Source organism: Ipomoea nil, unplaced genomic scaffold (assembly GCF_001879475.1).
Source record: "Ipomoea nil cultivar Tokyo-kokei standard unplaced genomic scaffold, Asagao_1.1 scaffold2845, whole genome shotgun sequence".
NCBI lineage: Eukaryota > Viridiplantae > Streptophyta > Magnoliopsida > Solanales > Convolvulaceae > Ipomoea > Ipomoea nil.
Genome location: NW_017619273.1, coordinates 2337026 through 2356491, shown reverse-complemented (window position 1 = coordinate 2356491; position 19466 = coordinate 2337026). Strand labels below are relative to the sequence as shown.

The 19466-nt window shown below is 38.6% G+C and overlaps 1 protein-coding gene across 1 annotated transcript; it reads left to right on the top strand.

Annotated features, from left to right (window-relative positions):
- The first annotated feature begins 869 nt into the window (after positions 1-869).
- LOC109159997 (basic blue protein-like) lies at positions 870-1589 on the top strand. Its single transcript, XM_019308113.1, has 2 exons — positions 870-1084; positions 1200-1589. The coding sequence occupies exons 1-2, from the start codon at positions 916-918 to the stop codon at positions 1391-1393; spliced, it is 363 nt and encodes a 120-aa protein (XP_019163658.1). The 5' UTR covers positions 870-915; the 3' UTR covers positions 1394-1589.
- The last annotated feature ends 17877 nt before the right edge of the window (positions 1590-19466 follow it).

The following is a 19466-nucleotide window of genomic DNA, read 5'->3' as shown; positions in this document are numbered from 1 at the left end:
GACCATGGTGCACACGGTTGCACAGCATAACAATCCCATGGCTTTACTATTCGGCTATTTCAGGTTCACTAAATTATACTCCGTATTAAACTCTATGAAATCTATTCGTAAGTCCTTATAAAGATAAATCGAGTCAATTTAACTTCAATACTAAATATTATATTGTACATTTATGTATTTCATATTCTTTCACCTGACAATATATTCAAACTTTTATTTTTAATTTGGCGAATAATTTTGATATCTTTCACTTATTATCTTCGTTTTTAGAAAAGCTTTCACTTTTAATCTAAAAAAATCTAAAATTCCTTCACTTTTCAACAATTTCACCAAAATTCACCTTATTGCATTTAAATATTTAATGGCATACTAACAAATCACCAAATTTCGCCGTATTGCATCTAAGGACATACTAACTTTTGGTTTTTTTTTTTTTTTTTTTTTTTTTTTTTTTTTTTTTTTTTTTTGTTTTAAAGTAAAACATGTTTCAATGGTTAAAATTAAAAGTAGAACAAATCAAATTTAATTAAAGTATGGAAAATGACATTATAGTCGAATAACTAAAAGCAACATAAATTGTGCCTCAAATTATGTGACATGTAACAAGTGTCATAATAATCTTTTCATATTCAACGATTTATCTATAATTAACAATTGAGTTAATCTATACCAGATTTAGTGCAACTAACATTTGGATTCCTTTGATTTTTTGCAACTTGCTTAATTTATGGTAACGAACTTGACTCAATCAATTTAAATTAAAACCGTAATGTGTCAGATACCTTTTTTACCTGAACAATAGTGTATCGTTGAGCATTATAAAAAGGCCACAGTTTTAGCATTAGAATTACAACAAACAATAAGAGAAAAACAATTTGTATCTAATAAAGTACTAGAAACTCTTGTCTTTTATTCATGGGAAAGATGTCTACACATGATAGTATCATTGTCATTGTCATAGTAACAATGCTATTGTGCGGCTTTGCTGAGGCAGAGACCTATATTGTTGGAAATAATGGAAAATGGGATTCTGCAGTGACCGATTGGCCAAATGGCAAATCTTTCAAGAGCGGCGATGTTCTCGGTATAATAACTTCTCAATCATATTTTACATCAAATTAATTCATTAGCAACTTAATGTTGTTGTTGTTGTTATTATTATTATTATTATTATTATTCTTATTTTTTTTTTTTTGCAGTCTTTAACTATGACCCTAATGTCCACAATGTGGTGATTGTGAGCAAGGAAAATTATAATTCATGCATAGACTCTGGAAAGATATTAGAATCGGGGCACGATCACGTTACATTGACAAGTGGAACTAGCTACTATATTTGTGGTTTTACTGGTCATTGTAAAACAGGGATGAAAATGGCTGTCACTGCCAGTTGATCAATTGTTCTTCCAAAAGGCTGAATCCCAACCCTAAGGGCCCCCACACCCCTACCCGACAAGAGCATATAATATATTTTTATTTAAGCACTCAAATTTCCATGATATCTATTAAAAAATAGATTATGACATGAATAAAGATTCAAATAAAACATAGAAATATTTTGGTTATTTAAAAAACACATTGTATGAGGTATTTAATTAATAAAAAAAATGTGTTTTTATTATTTTATATTTATTATCTGCATGACTTTGTGCCCAATTAATTACTATTCCATTGCGGAAATATTTAAGTAATTTAACTAATTGGTATTGATAAAGTAAATATCAATAATCGTATATATGAGTAAGTACCGTGTTCCTAAAGTATATATAGTCCCTACTTGTATGTCTGTTTTTTTCGCCCTTCTCTAGTATTATATGGGAGGTATTTATAGAGGTTGTGAAGGTTATATGTCGAATTTCCAACATCTTATCATAATTTAGCATCAAAATTTGAAATTGATAGTAAGTAACAGAGAAAATCACTTTGCTCCCTCAATTGTTTTCCAAATGTTAATGTAGTTTTTAATTTTCAATTTCAACTAATTTGATCCTCAAATTGTTTAAAATTTCATCATTAAACACTTTAATTTTGAGAGACCAAAATGGTGATTCTCTATTTTAAAATTTCGTCAATTTGATGCTAGAAGGGTTTATTTGATGAATTTTTAAACAATTCGAGAATCAAGTTAGTTGAAATTGAATACAATGAATTATATTGATAGGTAGGAAACAATTTAGGGACCAAAATGAAATAAATTGACTCGTAAAAGAAATAATAGAAAATTTGAAAAATGTTTATATTTTTCTTAATGGAATTAACTATAGTAAGGGTAGAATTGTCGAGTAAGACCTCTTCCTCCCCCTCCCCCAATACTTGCAGCAATTATATCATGGTCCAAAAAATTTTGTGGACCATTGTTCAAAAACGGCGCCGTTTCTTTAAGTAAAAAAACAGCAGCCGTTACAGTTTAACGGAGCATGTATTTTTTATGTGCTAATTACAAAATGAAACTACAGTGTATTTAAACTGAAATAGCCTCACATATTGTTTTTATATTATCAAATGAAACTGTAATTGAATTGAAAAGAAACTGAATAACAATTTCACATATTTGGGTCTATATTGTCCAGTGAAACTGTAGTTATATCGAAATGATACTGTAGTTGTATTGTAATAAAACTATAGTGTATATAAAATGAAACTGAATAACAGTTTCGCATATTTGTGTGTATAATGTTGAATAAAACTGTAGTTATATCGAAATGAAACTATAGTTGTGTTGAAATGAAACTGCAGTGTATATAAAATGAAACTGAATATGTTGTACAAACAAAATTACTTTTTGCGAAACGGCGCAGAACGGATGCCGTTTTTTTTTTTTTCATTAAAAGAAACGACATTGTTTTGATACCTAGACTATAATACATTGTAAATCGCGATCCACTGTATAATTTGCCCCCTACTTGAGCATTTACCCAAAGCATTTCATTTGCCAAATTATATCATGAACCCAAGTTAATTATATTAATATTGGAGATTCATTAAAAATTCATATGAATCAAATATGGTGTAGATTCATTATAAAATTAATGCATTTTCATTATAACAAGACTATAATTAAAATGACATCTATTGATTAATCATCATCACTTAAATATATTATTCTCTTTTCAATATATATATATATATATATATATATATATATATATATATATATATATATATATATATGTTGTTTCAATTATTTTAATTTGTGATTGACCTATAGTAATAACTTAATGAACGCATAGTAATGACCTAAACGACCTACATTAGTTATTTAATATATTTGAAACAATGATTTGATGAACCTATAGTATTAAATTGATTAACATGTACTAGTGACTTAATGAGCTTGTAGTTGTAACTTAATGAATCCGTGGTAGTAACTCAATGAGTGTGTAATAATGAACTTGTATTAGTAATTTAATTATCCATTGGGGGTTCATTCCCTTGGTGCATAATCCAAACCTAAGATTCCTGTTTTGATTGCCAAATTCACGAAACGTTCTATTAACGTTCCTTGATTAAGGATAATTGTATGAGTGTTTTAATTTTCCATCCCCTTTTCTCCTTTTAGCATGTCACTGAAAATTCTTTGCATCATTTGAATTTGCAAATAAGTGTTTGAATCTTGGTATCATAGGTAGACACCACAACACCTTCACTGAAGGGCCTTCGTTATCCTCACATCCATCACCAACATTTTTTCTCTTATAACGGGATGCTCCACAATTTGGACATATATGCACGTCGTGATATTCCTACCAATACAATATACAATCATTTGGACATGCATGTATCTAGCTTCTTGATCTCTATACGAATGGGCACAACATTTTCATTGCCTCAAAAGTTAAAATAGAAAGCTTATTATCATCAGGAAGCACGTCATTTAAAAGGTATAATGACTATGTAAAGCTCTTATTATTCCATCCATTCTTTGCTTTTAAGTTATATAATTTTTTTTAGATAGTAATATGGACTAACACAAACTAAAGTAAATTTAGAATAACGAGGAACCTGACTCGTAACAGCGGAAGCTCTATGATCATCATTTGAATATCTCACGCCATAGTTGTTGGAATTGCCCGTGGTAGGATGGTAAACTTGCAGAATAACACTTAGTGTTTCGTCTACCACTTCTCTCCCGAATACCAGATGGTATGTGTATGTTGAATACGGGAGCTGTGGGATGACTATTTTGCTTAGAAGCCTACATGTCATCAATATTGGTAGATATCCGTCAAAGCTAAACTGAATATCCAAAGTTACCTAACTGACTAAATCACTAATTGACTTAGTCATCTACTTGCACCACAGTCACTTCATTAATACAATATATTATAATATATTATATTAGGGAAAATACTTACAATTTTAGCACAACAGATAATTTTGTAACTCTACTACACCCAGAGAACAAAGGTTTTTCTGAATCAACATAGAAACTTTCAAATACAAGAGGCATTTCACAAAAATATCTTTGAATATCACGCATGAGTTCATCTATTTGATAATTCTCTCAATTTTCCTCATTGTCTAAAATCTTTTCATTATCATCATTTTCTTCATCATTGTTTATTCTATTACCACCTGTACTTGTACTAGTATAGGAATTACACTTTTACCATGCCATATCCACCAGTTATAGCCTTCCTTAAACTCGTAAAATATTAAATGACTCTTCAAATTGATCACTTGCTCAGAACTATATAATTTCCTCAAATTCTTACAATTATAACAAGGGCACACTAAAATTTTTTCACTATTAGAGTAGTTAGAGTCTTGGGTTATTGTTAGATTGTCAGTCATCACCTATCTCCCTAAGTTTATGTTATAGCTTAGTATATAATAACCGTGTAATCTCTTTCAATAATCAATCCCAATATATTACACATTCATCTGGTATTAGAAGAAGTTTTCAATCCTATGGCCAACCAAAGCGATAACAACCCACCACCGGTGACTGAAACTACTCCGGTCATCTTGTCCAACCGGTCCGCCGCCATTGCTTCGCAGAATGGCTCTCGGACCCCCAACACACTTCAGCAGGCACATCACTATGTGTCTATTAAGCTGACCTCCATGAACTACTTGTTCCCTGGAGAGCGCAGTTCGTTCCCTTCTTGCGCAGCCAAAATTTGTATGGCTTCGTGGACGGCACGAACCCCTGCCCATCGGAGATCGTCGCTGCCTCCTTTTCATCAACAGCGTCTGCGGCAGACTCCATGCGTGCCATTTGGGAACAGCAAGACCAGAGTATTCTGAGCATGTTGATATCCTCCTTATCTGAGGAAGTTCTGTATCTCGCCATTGGTCACAGCACCTTCAGGTCAGTTTGGATGGCGATTGAAACAACCCTCCGTTCTGCTTCCCGCTCGCGTTCCTTAAGCCTGCTAACACAGCTACAAAGTCTCCGCCAAGGTGAATCCTCGCCGTCGAAATATCTCGGGCGAGCTCAGGTTCTGATCGAATAATTAGCACAGGTTGGCCGTCCTATCAGGCTAGATGAACAAAACCTCCACGTCTTTAGAGGTTTACGCCCGGAATACAGATCATTAGTGGCGTCGCTGACTACCAAAGCAGCACCGCTGACCTTATCGGAGGTTGCAGACCTTCTTTCTACACATTACTATCTCTTCCCGGAAGATGTCAATCCAGTCGCTGAGCCACCGCTGTCGGCGTTGATCGCGAGTCAGGCTGCGTCGAATTCCCGAGCTCCGGCAAACGGTGGTCGTGGTCGAGGCCGCAACCAGCGTGGACAACGTGGCAGAGGAAACCATGATCGTGGTGGCGTGAGGTGTCAAATATGTGATACACTGGAGCCAATGCACATGCTACCCCAAATGTTGATACACTCAATGACGTTGAACCATACCCCGGGGGAGAAGCACTGCGCATAGGAGACAAGTTAGGTTTGTCAATCCATAACACTGGTTCTGTGTCTTTAAATTCCAAGTCGCGGTCTCTGTTTCTAAAAAGAGTTTTGCATGTTCCTAAACTGGGTGCATCTCTTCTCTCAGTCTAAAAGTTTACACAGGATAACAATGTCTATTTTGAGTTTCACCCGTTTTACTTTGTTGTGAAGGACCATACAACTCACCAAACACTTCTTAGAGGTCCTAGCGAGGGCGGACTGTACTCCCTAAACATCTCTGCTCCGATCGCGTTGCTGTCTGCCAAGGCATCACCGCAAGTTTGGCATAAACGTCTAGGGCATCCCCACATTCGAGTACTTCAGCAGATTTTATCCAGTTGTCCTATTGTAGGTTCATTTAAGTCTTTGAATAATCTATGTAATGCATGCCAATTTGGCAAATTCGCCCGTTTTCCGTTGGCACGCGTAGAACACTCTAGTCAGTCTGTCTTAGATTTGATTTTCACGGACATTTGGGGTCCGTCCGCAGTCCCGTCAACTAATGGATATAAATATTTCGTCTTATTTGTCGACGGCCACTCCCGGTATATGTGGTTGTACCCAATGAAATTAAAATCAGACATATACTCTATCTTTACTATGTTTTGTACGTTAGTTGAAAAACAGTTTTCCCGTCCAATTAAATCTGTACAATCCGACATGGGGGTGAATACCGCAAAATGCATTCGGTATTTACCGCTACAGGGATTATACACAGACAGTCGTGTCCTCACACGCACGAACAGAACGTCGTGTAGAACGCTGTCACTGTCATGTCGTCGAAACCGGTCTAACCCTGTTAGCTCATGGGCATGTTCCAAAGAAGTATTGGCACTATGCCTTTGATTTAGCGGTCCATCTTATAAATCGCATGCCATTGTCAGTTTCCGAGGGTTCGAGTCCATATTATCGTATTTTTAATAAAACTCCTAACTACACCATGTTTCGAGTATTTGGCTGCGAATGTTTCCCTTATCTACGTCCCTACAATACCCATAAAATGGACTACCGTTCCATCTCCTGTGTCATTTTGGGGTACTCGGACACTTTTAGTGGCTACAGGTGTTTGGACAGGGTTACTGGATGTATCTATGCTGCAAGAGCTCGGGCTACTCCCGTTAATCGTGCCTGTTCTTTGGTGTGATAACATAGGTGCAACGTATCTGTGCTCCAATCCAGTGTTCCACACCTGGACTAAACACGTCGAGGTTGAATACCATTTTGTCCAAGACAATGTCACGTCCGGGGCTCTCAAGGTTAACTTCGTCAAAGACCTGCGATTCAAGGTGGGTGTTGTGCCTTGCCCCACTTCAGCTTGAAGGGGAGTATTAGAGTAGTTAGAGTCTTGGGTTATTGTTAGATTAGTTTGGACAGTCATCACCTACCTTCCTAAGTTTATGCTATAGCTTAGTATATAATAACCGTGTAATCTCTTTCAATAATCAATCCCAATATATTACACATTCATCTTCACCATTTTTACTTTTATATTCTTAATTAAGCATATTGTAGAAAATTTTTAACCTCTTGCATATATTCACGTTTCAAATACATCTAACTATGATCCATATCTCCATCTACAAGGTTATGAAACTTTAATTGAAATACATATTTTGAACTTCAACTAGGTCATATGTTTGTTAAATAATTATACTTTTTTCAATGATAATCACAATTTCAATGAAAAAAAAAAAAAAAACTGGTCCCCGAACACAAAATTTATGGGTCCATTATTCATTGATTATAACAATGAACATAAATATTTTTTTAATTAAGCATCATACATCCTATAAATATAAATATAGAAAATAAATTAAATTAAAAGAAAGGACAACTCAAAACCAGCTTAATGCACATGAGTGGAACGAAGTCTGCCATAGAGATTATTATAGGTGTGAAATAAGTAAAAATCTGAGGAAAAAAATAAGTAAAAATCTGGGAAAACAAATAAAATTTTGAGAAAAAAAACAAGTAAAAATCTAGGAAAAAACATGTAGAAATTTGTGGGGGGGGGGGGGGGGGGGGAGCAAGCAGAAAATATTTGGGGGGAGGGGGCAGACGCAAATCGTACGTACGTGATGAAACACGAATCAAAACATCAGAGGTTGACGCAATTCGCCGCCGCTACATGTTGTCGTTGGTCGCCGCTACATGTTGTCGTTGGTCTCGTTGTTATTGTCGCTCTTTAGGTGCTAAGGTCTGTTGTGGAGAGTGGAAAGCTAATAGATGAGTTGATTTTTTTTTTAATAATTATGTTGAAACTATTAAGGACTGATTATAATAAGTATTATTTATCTGATGTTGTCCTACTCTTTCTCAATTTTGTTAGTCTTAAACTGAGCATGCAATCTGTTGTAACTTCCCTTAGAATCCTGGTGTATAGCTCTATATATTTTTCTGTATTATTCGCTTTCAATAATATATTCTCATTCAAACCTTCATATGGTATCAAGAGCCTAATATACTCAAACGAGTAATTTTTTTTTTCTTTCCTTCCCTACGTGATCTCATGGCAATCAGCCAATCACTAATGACACTTCTATCATTACACTATCAGCACCAACAAATTTCCCCATTAAACTTCAACAAACTTCCCGGTCTGGCGTAAGCAAGTTTACGCTACGCTCATAGGACTTGGTCTGGCCGGTTACGTTGACGGAACAACCGCAGCTCCTGCGGCATTTTTGAATACTGCACGTACAACTCCGAATCCTGCCTATCAAATTTGGTATCGCCAAGACCAAATTCTTCTTAGCGCACTCATGGGTAGTTGCTCGGACACCATTCAGCCAGTTCTTGCCTCAGCCACTACTGCTACAAACGCATGGGAAAAATTAACAGCAAGCTTTGCCAATGCTTATCGTGGTCGTGTCATATCTTTGAAGTTCAAACTTGCAAACAATCCTCGTGAGTTAAAGTCTATCTTTGACTATTTGCAAGAGATGCAGACACTTGCTGACAATCTAGCGTTGGTTCAAGCTCCGGTCGCAGATGAGGATCTGGTTGCACATACCTTGTCTCAAATAGGAGATGACTTTCATTCGGTCACATCAGCAATCCATGCAAGAGAAACACCTATCTCTATTTTGGCGCTTCGTGAGATTTTACTAGACTGTGAGCATCGTATGAAGAGTAATGAAGAGGTGTAGCAAACTCTATTGGCCACGGCGAATGTCGTGCAGCGGAATAGGCCGAAGAATTTCCAGAATGGGAGGTCATTTCCTGACTCAAAGACAGATAATATGGCTAACTCAAATTGGCGGCCTGCTGGCAATCAGAGTCGTTTTCCTACTAGTGGAGATTGGAATGGTAAGGTCTGTCATTTTTGTCACAATTCTGGGCATGAAACTCGTGTTTGCAGGAAACTTGCACACTTTCTACGAGAGAACAATGTTAGACTGGATAACATTCAAGCATTCAATTCTGTTCAGACCCCTATTGTTAATTCCGCTACCACTGCAGCACCAATTGATTCTACTCAATGGCTATTTGATAGTGGCGCATCCTATCATGCTACATCAAATCTAACTTCCTTACAGAATTTTTCGGATTACGGTGGTCCGCATGAAATTTTCTTGGGTGATGGTAAAAGTATTAACATTTCTCACACTGGTCATACTACTTTTCCTACCAATGGTCGTGATCTTTCATTGTCTGGAGTACTATGTGTTCCTAAATTAAAAAAAAAAAATCTTGTTTCTGTTTCTCAGCTTTGTAAAACTAAGAAAGTTTCAATTGAATTTTTTCCTTCTTGTTTCCTTGTGAAGGATCTCGTGACGGGGGCGCCGTTACTTAAGGGGGAAAACAATCATAATGTTTATTGTGCTTCTGTGTCTACACATCCACAACTAAACGTTATAGTTTTCACATCTCTTCCAGATTGGCATCATCGCTTCGGGCATCCGTCAAATAAAACTCTAAGGCATATTCTCACTCGTCTTAATATTCCGTTTAATTCCAATGCTCTCAATAATTTTTCCTGTATTTCATGCAACATTAATAAAAGTCACATGCTTCCATTTTTTGATAATTCTATGTTCAGTACAAAACCTCTTCAGCTTATATATACAGATGTATGGGGAACCACTCAAAAATCTATTGATGGATACCTATATTATGTTATTTTTGTAGATTTCTACACCAAATACATATGGTGGTATCCTCTAAGAAAAAAATCAAATGTCTCTGTTATTTCTCCTCAATATAAAAGATTAGTGGAAAAGTTTTATGGTCATAAAATTGTTTCCATATTTTCTGATAATGGTGAAGAGTTCATAAAACATTAAAACTTATTCCACTATTTAATTTGCATGGTATTTCTCACTTTACAACTCCCCCTCACACTCCTGAACACAATGGTACAGCTGAAAGGCGTCACCGCCATATTGTCGAAACAGGTCTCTCATTGCTTCATCGCTCAAATTTACCTCTAGCATTCTGGTCATATGCTTTCCAATGTGCAGTCTATCTGATCAACCGGTTTCCTACTCCTGTCCTAGCCAATCAGTCTCCATTCCAGGTATTGTTTCAGTCTTCTCCTAACTACCAGAAAATAAAACCTTTCGGTTGTTTGTGTTATCCCTAGCTCAGGCCATATATGAAAACGAAGTTGCAACCTCGGTCTGTGTCTTTTATTTTTGTTGGATACTCTACAACTCAGTCGGCTTTTAAGTGTCTTGATCCAGTAACTCACCGTGTATATCTTTCCCGGCATGTTAAATTTGTTGATAATATTTTTCCATATTACCACCCTGTTGCTACTAGTTCTTCAGGTCATATAGTGTCAGGGAATGAGCAGGCTCCTGTCATTTTGAGTCCACCAATGGTGTTACATCCTGTTGTTCCAACACCCACAATGACAAGCTCTTCAGCATCTTCACCGGTCTTGTCTGCTCATTCTCAATATGCAACTCCACCTCAGGGTTTTCTGCCTTTACCACCACCAACAACTCCGTTATCACCACGCGGTTCTCCATGTGCTCCCTATACAGACACCTCAGGCTCACAGTCCTGTACTGTTTCTTCCAGTTCAAGTCCTATTAATCCTTCCCAGGAATGTTCTGGTCCAGTATCTATTGTGCCATCACATGAATTGTAGGATTGTTCTTGTCCAGTCCGGACTCGTCGGCCAAATCCAAAATATTATAACGACAAGTTTGTAAATCACTCCACTGTTCATCCTCTATCTTCTTCTGTTGAGCTGTCGACGGTCCCACAAACTCTTAAAGACCCATTATGGCGCCAAGCTATCGATGATGAATACACGGCTCTAATTCAAAATAATACTTGGGAGCTCGTACCGCGTGATAACCATGTTCCCATTGGTTGCAAATGGGTGTTCCGGGTTAAGCGAAAGCCAAACGGTGCAGTTGATAGGTATAAAGCTTGTTTGGTGGCAAAGGGGTACCTGCAGGAGCCCGGGCATGATTATTTTGAAACATTCAGCCCAGTCATGAAACCTGTGACGATCCGACTTGTTCTTTCTATTGCTTTGAGCCGCCACTGGGTGCTGCGGCAGCTTGATATCAATAATGCATTTCTTCATGGCACTTTGCATGCAGAAGTGTACATGGAGCAGCCCATGGGCTATCTTGATCCTAATCATCCTCTGTACATTTGCAAATTGAAAAGGGCCATTTATGGCCTCAAACAGGCCCCCCAGGCTTGGTATTTGGAGCTCTCTAATTATCTGTTGAGTATTGGTTTTCGCAAGTCATTGGCAGATGTTGCTCTCTTTATATATGATACAAATGGTGTTGTTGTAAGCTTTCTCGTCTATGTTGACAATATAATACTCACAAGAAATAATAATGTATTTTTGGATTCATTTGTTACGTCTTTAGCCTCTCGGTTCTCACTAAAGGACTTGGGAACGCTTCATCATTTTCTGGGTGTTGAATTAATAAATGTGGAGTCTGGGTTGTTTCTCTCTCAAAGCCAATATCTTTCAGATATTCTTTCACGATTTAATATGGATGGTGCTAAGCCGGTTTCAACACCTATGATTAAGGATGTTGTGTTACCCGCAGCTAACTTTGTTGAAGTTTTGGGTGTCACTCAGTTTAGGAAGCTCGTTGGCTTGTTGCAATACTTGTCCATCACGCGTCCGGACATTGCGTATGCAGTTAACCGTCTATCTCAATTTATGCATGCCCTTGGTGCGGTTCACTGGCAGGCTGCGAAGCATTTGCTGCGATATTTTAAGGGTACCTGTCATTATGGATTGGTGTTACGTCCATCTACAGGTCTTCAGTTAACAGCTTTTGCTAATTCTGATTGGGGTGGTGTGTCCGATGGGGGTCGTTCTACTAAAGCATACGTGATAAGTGCATTTTTGTCTATATTTTTACCCCTTCTTGAACCCTTTTTATTTGTGAATTGCCTAAAAACTTGTGTGAATTGTAACTAAGTTATGAACCCTTTTATTTGTGAATTGCCTAAAAACTTGTGTGAATTGTGACTAAGTTATGTTAGTTTTATTTCAAGGTGCAATCATTCACAACAAGTGAGGAATTCAATGATTTGTGGGAAGATACGAGCAATTTTGGGACCAAGAGATCAATCAAAGAGTTTGGAATGCATTTAGGAATTTTCAGCAGCCTCGTACCCCCTTGCGTACGCCCATCCATCAGCCCGTCCAAGATCTCAAAAAAGAAGCAGGTGGCGTACGCCCTGCCGTACGCCCGTACGCATGTCCGTACGCCCTTTCCAGTGAACCAAAATTAAATCGTACTGCCTCAGGGATGGCCATCCCTAAGGCAGTACCTCTGTGCTCTGTAAAATATTTATGCGATTTTCTTAGATTTTTGGAGGAAGTTAGAACCCTAGATAGCTAGAACTCATTTCTCTTCATTTCCTTAGACTTCTTTAACTTAGACTAGTCTAGTATTACATCTCTAACTCATCTAGCAAGCTTGTAAATGCGGATTGGAGTGGGATTCAACCACAATTTCTTCATCTTCAATAGAGAAGCTTCTTACTCTTCTTTTAAAGCTTATGTGCAATGTTTATGATATTTTCTTGTGCTTTGTTGTTATTTATGCTTATGAAGTGTGAGTAGTCCGTTTTTGGGCTCGGATTAGGGTGATATTTCCAACCTAGATGCTAAATAGGTGATTATTGCATAAGGGGGAAGATATCTAACCTAGGGTTCATTTGTTTGTGAAGGATTTATGTTGAATCTTGTTAATATTTGGTACGTAACTCTTATTAACTTGCTTTTGGATAGTTTTTCTCCACAATGAAAGTTGGGGGAAGAATTTAAGCCTCTCCTTTCTCTAAACCCATTTTCTTTCTATGAAAATAGGGAAGAATTGGGGGCCTAAAAGCTTATGTGCTTTAAGAGCTAGGATTTGATACACCATGAAAGTGGGGCAATCCTTGCTCTAATCCTTGTTTATTAGCTTATGAAAATGGCTTTAAGCTAGGATTTTTATGTGCTTTGCCCTTGTGTTCCCTTGGTTGATGTTCTCCCCTAATCCCTAAGCTGTTTAAGCATCTAGAAGGCAACATCCCCTAATTTGAGCCCATCTTTTATCATTGTGTTCACTTGTGTTTAAATTGCATTGTCTTAACTAGATTTTTAGCCTTTAATTATTAACTCTACCCAACCATGAATTTGAATTTGCTTGGATTCTTGTGGGTTCCAATACTTTGGTGCCTAGAATTTTAGTTGTTACCCAAGTACGTGCCACAGTCCCAATTCCTTGCGGAACGACAATTTACACCCGTTACTCACCATCTCTTTCCCGTACATCAACTTTTTGGCGTCATTGCCGGAGATTGGTTTATTTGGTTGTATTGTGTGATTGCTTTGTCTTTCTAGCATTAGAGTTAGTGGACTCTAAGGAGATCACGTTTTTATTTTCTTTTATTTTTCTTTGTTCGTTTGTTTTAAATTGTGACTAAGTGCTTCCAAAGTTGTCTTTGCTTGAGTTTGGTTGTAGGTACTTCTCTTGGTGCATGCAAACTAGGTCTAAAGGAAGCCAAGACCTTCACCCTTTCAACCAAGAACTCTCAAGGGAGCTAAGGAGACAAAGAAGAGACTTGCTCGGTTGGTTGAAGGAGTTTGAATCATTGGAGATAAACATGGAGACGGGTGACACTAGCAATCCCGGTCAAATCTCACCCAATGATACAAGCACCCAACATAGCCCGAGACAAGGGGAATTCAATGAAGCTCATGCTAATGTCTCTCAAGTGCCAATTGCTCCCGTTCAATTACCGGCACAAGACTTCATGGCAAATCCTAATGTCAATCCTTATGTTGGAGGAGGAATGGGGTTTCCACAAGCTCAATACCCATTTTATCCTAACATGAATCAAGGGGGCATTCCTCAAGGCTATGGGCAACCTCAACAACAACAAGGTCAAGGGGTTGGTATGCAAAATCTTCTTCATCAAATGCACCCCAACTTTGTCAATCTTATGTTCAACATGCCTCAAAACTTTCCACAAGGAGTTCCTCTTATTTTTTATCAAGGTGTTCCACAAAGACAACCCATGGCGGCCCATCTAGCTCCGGAGTTTGAAGAAGAGGATTGCATTGTTTACCCGGGGGTGGGTGCCAACAATTTTGAACTCAAGACTTCTCTTATCCAAATGGTTCAAGCCAATCAATTTGGAGGTTCAAGGGTTGAGGATCCTAAGGCTCATGTTGTCCACTTTGATCGGATTTGCCAAACAATTAAGATGAATGGGATTCCTAGTGATGCAATCAAGTTGAGGCTATTCCCTTTTTCATTGAGAGACCAAGCATTGAGTTGGCTCAATTCCTTTCCGGCCAACCATTTCACAACTTGGGAACAACTTTACAAGGCCTTCATGCAAGAGTATTGCCCTCCTTCCAAGGCCGCCAAATTGAAGAAACAAATTCAAAATTTCCAACAATTTGGAAATGAGAATTTGTATGAAGCTTGGAAAAGATTTAAGGAGTTGAGAAGACAATGTCCAAAGAATTTGCTTACTCCGAGGGATTTCATCTCATCCTTTTATGAGGGATTGTTGGATAGCTCAAAAACCATTCTTGACACATCTTCATTTGGAGGCATTTTTATTGATATGGGTCCAGAGTATGGTGAACAATTGATTGAGAGGATCACTTCTAACACGGCATATTGGTATAATGAAAGAAGTGACCCACCTAAGAAAGAAAAAACCGCCGGGATGTTTGAGGTTGAAGAAAAGATGGCCATGCAAGCTCAATTGGATTCAATTCAACACATGCTCAAGAATATGATGCAAGCTCCAAAGCAAAATGTGCAAGCGGTGACTCAAACTCCTTCTCAAGTATCTTACATGTCTACTCCGTATTCCTTGCCACAAGCTACTTGCAATTCTCCCGGTTCTCAAAGTATGGCACTAGTAGCTTGTTGTGCCATATGTGGAGGAGCTCATGCTTCTCAAGCTTGTCAATTGTTAGATCCTAGTGGCCAAGGCTCTTTATCAAACATGGAGCAAGTGGATATGATTGGGTATTCTAGACCCCAAAACCAAGGGCATGGATATGGAAATTATGGTCAACAAGGAAGGAATCAATTTGGGTCTTCTTGGAACAATCAATGTGTGCAAGGAAGGAATCCACCTCCGGGTTTTCAAGGAAATAGAGGTGGAAATCAATTAAATCAACAATGGAGAGGAAATCAAGGATATGGAAATAATCAAATTCAACAAGGATCTTCCCAATCTTCTCAAGATGCGGACATGAAGACATTAATGAATATGATGATGTCTCAAATGTCTCAAATTAGCAAGTTGCAATCCCAAATGGAGAATCTACAAGCCCAAAATCAAGGAGGAGGCACTCAAGGGTTTACACAAGCCTCATCTTCTAGTGGTAGACTTCCGGTTAACACCGAAAATCCTAGAAATCATGTCAACGCCATCACCACTAGAAGTGGAAAATCTTTGAAAGATCCACCCTTCCCTTCTAATGATCTTACAATTGAAGAAGATGTTGAGAAAGATGAAGATGAAGAAAGGCCAAATGAAGAGGAAATTGAAAAAATTCTTGAAAGTGAAAACGATGATGAGCCTCTAATTCAAAGAAACAAGTCAAAAGGGAAGGGACCAATTCAAGAAGGAAACAACTCAAGTAAGAAGAATGTGAACAAGGGCAAGCAAATAGATGACTCTGTGATTCCTTGCAACTTGTTGCCATTTCCACAAAGGTTGTGGAAAACAAAAGAAACCGAGAGAGAAAACAAGTTTAAAACAATGCTTGATAAGTTGGAGATTTCTATGCCCTTTGTGGAAGCCATTACTCAAATACCTTCATACAAAAAATTCTTGAAGGATATTTTGAGTAACAAGAAGAGATTAGAGAAGAGTGCGGTGGTGGACCTTAGTGAGGGAGCTTTGACATGTGTCGTTCTCCAAAAGAATTTGTCTCCCAAGTTGAAGGATCCGGGAAGCTTTTCTATCCCTTGCATTGTTGGAGGATTTGTGGTGAGCCGTGCTTTGTGTGATCTTGGGGCTAGTGTGAGCCTTATGCCATACTCTCTATGCAAAAGGCTCAATCTTGGAGAGCCCAAGCCTACTACCATGACACTCCAAATGGCGGACCGTTCCATCAAGCGCCCGGTGGGAGTACTTGAAGATATCCCGGTCATGATTGATCAATACTACATCCCGGGAGATTTCGTGATTCTTGACATAGAGGAGGATGCCCCAATAATCCTTGGTAGGCCATTTCTAGCCACCGCCGGAGCAATCATAGATGTCAAAAGAGGGAAGCTTGTGATGGAGGTAGCCGGCCATAAAATTGAATTTGACATTTTCAAGATGGCCAAACACCAACCTTCTTACATTGATGAGTGCAACATGGTGGAAGCCATAGAAGAATGTGTTGGAGAGGTACTTGGGATTGGAGGAGATAACCAAGGAAGCTCTCTTGTGGGAAATTTCTTTGAAAAGTTGGGAGAGTGCACCCAAATCAAGGTGGACCTTGGCATGCAAGAGTGGAGGAGCAACTTTGAAAACATGATGGGAGCTCTTGCCATTCTTGAACCCCTTGGAGAGGAGCATGCCCCAAAGGTAGAATTAAAACCTTTACCTCCAAATCTCCGGTATGCTTTTCTTGGCTCTAACTCTACTTACCCGGTGATTATTAATTCTTCTTTGCACAATGATGAAATTGATAAATTGCTTAATGTGCTTAGAAAACATAGGAGGGTAATTGGGTACACAATTGGGGATTTGATTGGCATTGATCCTAAGTATTGCATGCAAAGAATCTATTTAGAGGACAATGCCAAGCCCATTGTGGAGCCCCTTAGGAGGTTGAATCCTAACTTGAAAGATGTGGTAAAGAAAGAGATTTTAAAGTTGCTTGAGGCCGACATTATATACCCTATTTCGGATAGCAAGTGGGTTAGTCCCATACATGTTGTTCCGAAAAAGGGCGGTATAACGGTCATTGAAAATGAGAATAATGAGTTGATTCCTACTAGACTTGTTACCGGGCACCGAATGTGCATTGATTATAGAAAATTGAACAAGTCTACTAGGAAGGATCACTACCCCCTCCCATTTATTGACCAATTGCTTGAAAGAATGTCCAAAAACGAATACTTTTGCTTCTTAGATGGATTTTCAGGATATTTTCATATTTCTATCCACCCCGAGGACCAAGAGATGACCACGTTCACATGCCAATATGGCACCTTTGCCTTTAAAAGGATGTCATTTGTTTTGTGTAACGCGCCGGCTACTTTTCAAAGATGCATGATGGCTATTTTCTCCGAGTTGGTGGAGGAGATCATGGAGGTGTTCATGGATGACTTCTCCGTTTATGGGAAGTCATTTGATGAATGTTTAATCAATCTTGACAAAGTTTTGTGTAGGTGCCAAGAGGTGAATCTCGTGCTAAATTGGGAGAAGTGCCACTTCATGGCAACCGAAGGAATAGTTCTTGGGCACAAGGTCTCGGCAAGAGGAATTGAGGTGGACTCGGCAAAGATAGAAGTCATATCAAAATTGCCACCGCCGACCACCGTGAAGGGAGTGAGAAGTTTTCTTGGGCATGCCGGGTTCTATAGAAGATTCATAAAAGATTTTTCCAAGCTTGCAAAGCCCCTTACTCATTTGCTTGCCAAAGATGTTGATTTTCATTTTGATGAGTCTTGCCTTGTAGAATTTGACAAGTTGAAGGAGGCTCTATGCCATGCTCCCATCATTCAACCCCCCGATTGGAGTCTTCCGTTTGAGTTAATGTGTGATGCAAGCGACTATGCGGTTGGGGCGGTGTTGTGCCAAAAGAGGAACCGGAGCTACCATGTGATCCACTATGCAAGCCATACGCTTGATGAAGCCCAAGTGAATTATGCAACAACCGAGAAGGAGCTCCTAGCGGTGGTGTTTGCCATGGACAAATTCCGGTCTTATCTCATGGGAAGCAAGGTGATAGTTCACACCGATCATGCGGCTTTGAAGTACTTTGTAACACCCCGTGTTACGATCCCTAAAACCAATTAATCATTTAACAAACTACCCAAAAGAAAGAATTAAATCACAATAATTAATTAGGAAAGGCCCACCATAGTCCATGGGCCCTTATCCCTAAACCCTACCCTTAGTCCCAAAAGGAATAGAATTAGCAAGCCTATAATATTAGTTCATAATTAGGACTCCTAAATATATAAATAGGAGACTTAAGAGGCACCTAGAACCCCCCACCACCACAATAAACGACTCACCATCCCAAAGAGCTCCAAGAATTCCCTTAGAAGAAATCAAGAAAGCAAGAAAGCTTAAAGAAAGACCCTTCATAGCCAAGGAATTAATTAAGGCTAAGAGGTAACCCATGTCTCAACAAAACCTATTTTCATAGCTATGATTCCCCTCTTAGGATTTCCCCATATTATTGTGTATTGATGATTTGTGTTATTATTGATGATTGATGGGATAATTCCATGGGTGATCTTGATGATGAAAGGTTCTTGATAATTATGGTGTTCTTGATGATTATATGACGTTCTTAATGATTATATGATGTTCTTGATGATTGTAGGATGTTCTTGATGTTTATATGATATTCTTACCGAATCTTGATATTGGAAGATGAATTGTGTCCTTGTTGATTTAAAAACGATTAGAACCCTAGGTTGTATCGTATGGAATCATTCTTGGTATATTGGGTGGGAATTCGCATGATCGGGTGTTGATTACGTTTAGAAAAGCATGATAGGTTATGTGTCGTATGTTTCTTGATTCTGATCCGTTAATTGTCTACGTGTGTTATTAATTACGTTTGAAAGTGTCTAAGCATGGTTTCGGGTTCCACAAAGGTTCCCGGGGCATTTTTGGTGAAAAAGAGTCAGTGGGGGGTAGGGGACCCGCGGCCTTCTTGGGCAACGCCGGCAGCGGGCGGGCAGCTGCCCGCCGGGCACCCGCTGCCCGGTTTTGCTACCGCCGGCGGGTGATCCCTCACCCACCGGCTACCCGCTAGTTTGGACCCCAATTTGGGATTTTGGCTTCCCCGTTTGATGTTCCCCCGACCCCCGTGGTGTCCCAACGGACTCCGTCTATCGTGCCTATGTCTAGTTTGATATTTCGGGTACCGTTCGTAG